Raw genomic sequence first — 5097 nt, forward strand, 5'->3', positions numbered from 1 at the left:
CTGTGAGACCATACTACCCACACATACGTATCTACGAGCCTCTACTAGAGTACTAGACATATGGACGGGACAGGAGCCCGTCGTGCCCAAAATATATGTACACAAAAATACTGTCTCAAAATAGCACCTCCGGAATAAAGGAGGGCTCATGTAAATCTGTTGATAGCTCACATGCGGATCTACACGTCTCCCTTTGTCTGTGGGCATGAACACGGTTGTCCAAGGAAAAGGACGTCGTCGAAATATGTACCGAGTATGTAAAGCATGAATAGTAACATAAGTAAACGTGAAGGCGGCAAGATAAAATAAAAGTTCAAATACCTTTTTGAGTTGTTTGTCATGCTTACTTTACCTTTCTTAATGGTCGTGGAATGCATATACATATACATATCATAATACCGTATCCGCTCATACACATCAAACATTATCGTATTCGGCCACGTGTGGCTCGACAATATCCGTATTCGGCCACGTAGTGGCTCGACATTATCACATACATGTCTTCCGTACCCGGCCATAACGAGGCTCGGTATATCTCATCATCATCATTGCCATTACTACGAAAATCTTTTATCATCACATACATCTCATAAGCTTATCATAACTTTTCATAGAGCATGTATTTGAATTAAGGATAATCTATGAAAATTATATCATATTCATGGCATGAACTTCATAAAAATATCGTATGATAGGCGTTATAGTCTCTAAACTTAGGCTCTTCATTACCATTATCGCATCTATGGCATATCTCTTACCTTTATCTCATATGAAATCCTCTATGAACATAGACTCATAATTCTTCCGGAACATTTGTCGTAGGACATGCATTAGAGCTCATAGACAATCTATAACAATATCGGGGTAACATAAGGTCAAGAACCCCCGATTACATTATGGAGTGATCATATTCGTCATATCTCACCTTGAAGGAATTAACATTTTAAGGTGAGTGTAACCTAACGATGTAACCTCCATGGATCGTGAACAGGGTCATTAGATTGTAGAAACATCATATCATAATCATAGCGAGAACTTTATGGAACTAGCATATCATGAACTTTAGAATCTTTAGACTTAAGCTCATCATAATCTTTATCGTACTCGTAATGTATCTCTTGTCTCATATGGCTATTCATAAACATAGACTCCTAGTTTCTCTTGAGGATAGAAGGTTCATGAAGAAGAAGGAAATTCATGTCATAAGATTCATGCCTTAGAAAGAAAGGTTTAGCTTTACATACCTTTCCGTTCAATTATTCTATCACTTGCACGTGCTTCTTCAATGCTCACGTTTCTACCTTCATTAGAGTGCATACTAACATTCGAGAATGGATAGCTTAGCATTCATGACTAAAGCTAGAGAAAATCAGACAACATCTCCTTTATTTATACAACTTCCTCCATATCATGTATCAACTCCCAAACATCGATAATAATATTCACAATATCATTACAATAGCCTTTATTCAACTACATTATCCTTACTTCTCAATTCACTTCAATTCATCTGGATTCATAGTCATATCACACAATTTCGTTCATTCATATACAAGGTCTATTCCATGTTCTCAACATCATTCATAACATGATTATAATCATAATGAATCAAGAATCATAACTCAATCCAAACATTTATTCAAAAGTGACACTATTCCCACATTCATGACCCATTTCCTTATCTAATCCAAGTGTTTCAACTTTCACATACCTTAAACGACATGAAAATATCATAAAACTTACCTTAGATGGTGTAGGATTGAACCTTGGGTGCAAATACCTCACATGAGCAAAACCCTAGTTTTTCCTTCACTTGGATTCCTTGTTTTTGATGAACTTTAATGGGTTTTCTTACTTTGGATTCACTTGGTTTGATGATAAGAACCTTTGATTTCCCTTGGATTCTTGTTCATGAAATGAATGTAATGTTCTAGAGACTTTAGAGAGAAGTGGGGAAGTGTTGGAATGAAATAATGAAGTTGGGATCACCTTTATAAACTTGGAAGAGTTCAGCCCGTCGGGACTTCCACGGACTCTTCCACGGTCCGTGGAACATGATGTTGTCCGTGGTTCTGGTCGTGGTTAACTACCTGCCAGCCACCATCTCTGCTGGGACTTCCACGGACCCTTCCACGGTCCGTGGAACATTATGGTCGGTGGAAGTGGCCGTGAAACCTACAGTTTCACCGAAGTTGTTCTCGTCGTCTCGTTTGATCTCCAATACTTATGGAACCTTCTTGACACTTATTTAGCACTTCATTAACAATCTAAAGGACGTTATAACTCTTCTCCAAAACATTATTAAGCCATCATTAACTCGTTACTCACGAATCCTTTCCGATACTTATCGTATACATTGCCTTCTCTTGGCAATTCTCGTCTAACATCGAATGTCTTTGAAATCTTACTTAAGGTCATCAAATGCTATTTTCTTACTTATTGAAATACCATACTCTTCTTGCTCTTCGCTAGTTTATTCACTGTGCATCAACGGAAAATTTTCTGAGGTGTAACATTACCCCCCTCCAAACATCCAGTGGTAGCCTAGAGTATCTTTTTTGGAAAAGCCAAATGCAAACAACAAGGGAGATCATGGCAGGAACAATTGGGGTTTGTAGAACCGGAATAAGGGTGACTCCCTTGGTTCCTCTTTGAAGGTATTGGAATACCCAAAACTTTCCGACTATAATTTTAGTATTTATGAAGCACAGATGGTGGTAGTATTGAGGACCCATCCGGTGTCACATCTTTTGAAACCCTTCTGATCTAATCTGATCCTAACACTAGGGATCAAACCATGTGGTGTGACTTCCATAGAACTCACGGTCATAAGACGGCGGGTTGTAGATATCTCCGAAAGGATGTAGCTGGTATGCTTAACAGGGGGCATCTGCGAGAGTTCATGAGTGAAAGAGCTAGGAACAATTATGGAAGAGTTGGACCGACAGATGGAAAAGTTGCACCAGATGCCCCTTCGCACATCATAAATGTGATTTTTGGGGGACCCCTGATTCCAGGTACAACCTTCACGGCGGCCAAAAAAGCCAATATCTCTATAACACGGGAGAAAAAGTTTCGAGAGTTACCGGATGAAGACACCATCACTTTCACCGATAAAGATGCAATTGGCATCATCTTGTCACATAACGACGCCCTGGTTATCATTGTATCCATTGGTTGTTTCCAAGTAAAATGCGTGCTGGCTGATCCGGGGAGCTCAGTTATATCATCTATTGGAAAGTGGTGGAGGAAATGGGAATGCTGGAAAAAATCGTACCGGTTGCAATGACACTCGCTGGTTTTAGCATGTCTAATGAAACTACAAAGGGCGGGATCAATTTACCCGTAGATGCCAGAAGAGTAGTAAAGGAAACCAAGTTCTATGTGATAGATGGTGAAATGCGATACAATGCAATATTTGGGAGACCATGGCTCCACAAATATGAAAGCAGTTTCTTTGACGTTGCACTTGCTAGTAAAATTTCCTACTCCGGAAGGAATCAAGCAGATCAGAGGAGAGCAACCAGTAGCAAAGGAGATATTTGCCATCGAGGAGCTTAAGGTTGGTGAAGTAGTCACAAATGATAAATAGAACTCACAGGAGCCGGAGCCCATCCCAAGTGCAATCTAACATACTCTTTCAGAAGAGGTGGGGAAAATGGATCCCGAAAATGAGCTCTTGTACAAACACCAAGTTCGAAGGTATTTTTAGGTGCGCGATGGTTCTGATGCCACAATATCAACGACTGAGGAACTCGAGTAGATAGATTTGTATCTTGAGTTACCGGAAAGAAATGTATACCTGGGCACAGAGTTGAGCCCAGAGCTTGGGGAAATTATTCTTCAATATCTTAAAGCTAATAGTGATTGCTTTTCTTAGTTTCATAAAGCTATGAAAGGTATTTCGCGGAGTTTGCGGCCCACAAGCTGGGCCTGGACCTCAATTTCCCTCTTGTACGGCAGAATAAATGGCTTATAACTGAGGTTTGTAATAGGTTTATCAAAGAAGAGGTATCCAGATTACTTAATACAGGGTCTATCTGAGAATTCAAATACCTGGATTGGCTAGCAAACGCAGTCGTAGTGCTAAAAAAGGGAAACAAGTTTAGTTTGTGCATTGATTTTAAAGATCTTAATAAGGCGCGCCCCAATGACTCTTTCCTGCTTCTGTACATAGATCAAATAATTGATGCTACGGCCGGGTATGAGGTAATGAGTTTTTTTCAATACATGCTCTGGGTATAACTGATCAGGATGCACCTGGAGGACCAAGAGAAAATGTCTTTCATCACTAATTTAGGAACGTATTGTTACAATGTGATGCCTTTTGGGATAAAAAATGCTGGAGTCACTTGTCAGAGCTTGTGAATAAGATGTTAGAACAGTAAATTGGAAAACAATGGAAGTTTACATAGATGACATTCTTGTTAAGAGTCTACCTGCAGGAGAACACTTAGGTCACTTGCAGGAAACATTCGAAATTATGAGGAAGTTCAATATGAAGCTCAATCAGGAGAAGTGTGCTTTTGGATTAGTCTCTGGGAAATTCTTAGGTTTCCTAGTCTCTCAAAGAGGAATCAAGGTAAACTCGGACAAAATCAAAGCAATTGAGGAAGTTCCCGACTTACTGGAGAACGTCAGGGTGGTGCAATGATTGATCGGCCAGAAAGCAGCCCTTAGCAGATTCATATCACGATTATCAGAAAAGCGTCATAAGTTCTTCTCGCTAGTCAAGAAGAAAAATGGCTTTGAGTGAACGTTGAAATGCCAACAGTCGCTTCGCGATCTGAAAGCATACTTATTCAGTCCTCTGCTCATGTCAAAGCATACTTATAACAGTCCATCTCGGAGGTAGGGTAAGTGCAGTTTTCGTGTGTAAAGAAAAGGGTGTGCAATTTCCAGTTTATTATGTAAACCGAATCATGTCAGGGGTCGAAACTCGGTACCTGCTTCTGGAAAGATTGGTTTTTGCTTTAGTGATGGCATCACGAAAGCTCCGACCTTATTTCCAATGCCACCCATCACCGTAGTGACTACGTTCCCGTTACGAAATGTACTTCAAAAACCTAAACTTTCGAGATGATATAGGCGGTGGAA

The 5097-nt window shown here is 40.0% G+C and overlaps 1 protein-coding gene across 1 annotated transcript; it reads left to right on the plus strand.

Moving 5' to 3' along the window:
• Nucleotides 1-2797: 2797 nt before the first annotated feature.
• On the plus strand, nucleotides 2798-3289 carry LOC132038011 (uncharacterized). Its single transcript, XM_059428734.1, has one exon. The coding sequence runs from the start codon at nucleotides 2798-2800 to the stop codon at nucleotides 3287-3289; it is 492 nt and encodes a 163-aa protein (XP_059284717.1).
• Nucleotides 3290-5097: the final 1808 nt, after the last annotated feature.

The sequence above is a fragment of the Lycium ferocissimum genome, chromosome 11 (genome assembly GCF_029784015.1).
Source record: "Lycium ferocissimum isolate CSIRO_LF1 chromosome 11, AGI_CSIRO_Lferr_CH_V1, whole genome shotgun sequence".
Taxonomy (NCBI): Eukaryota; Viridiplantae; Streptophyta; class Magnoliopsida; order Solanales; family Solanaceae; genus Lycium; species Lycium ferocissimum.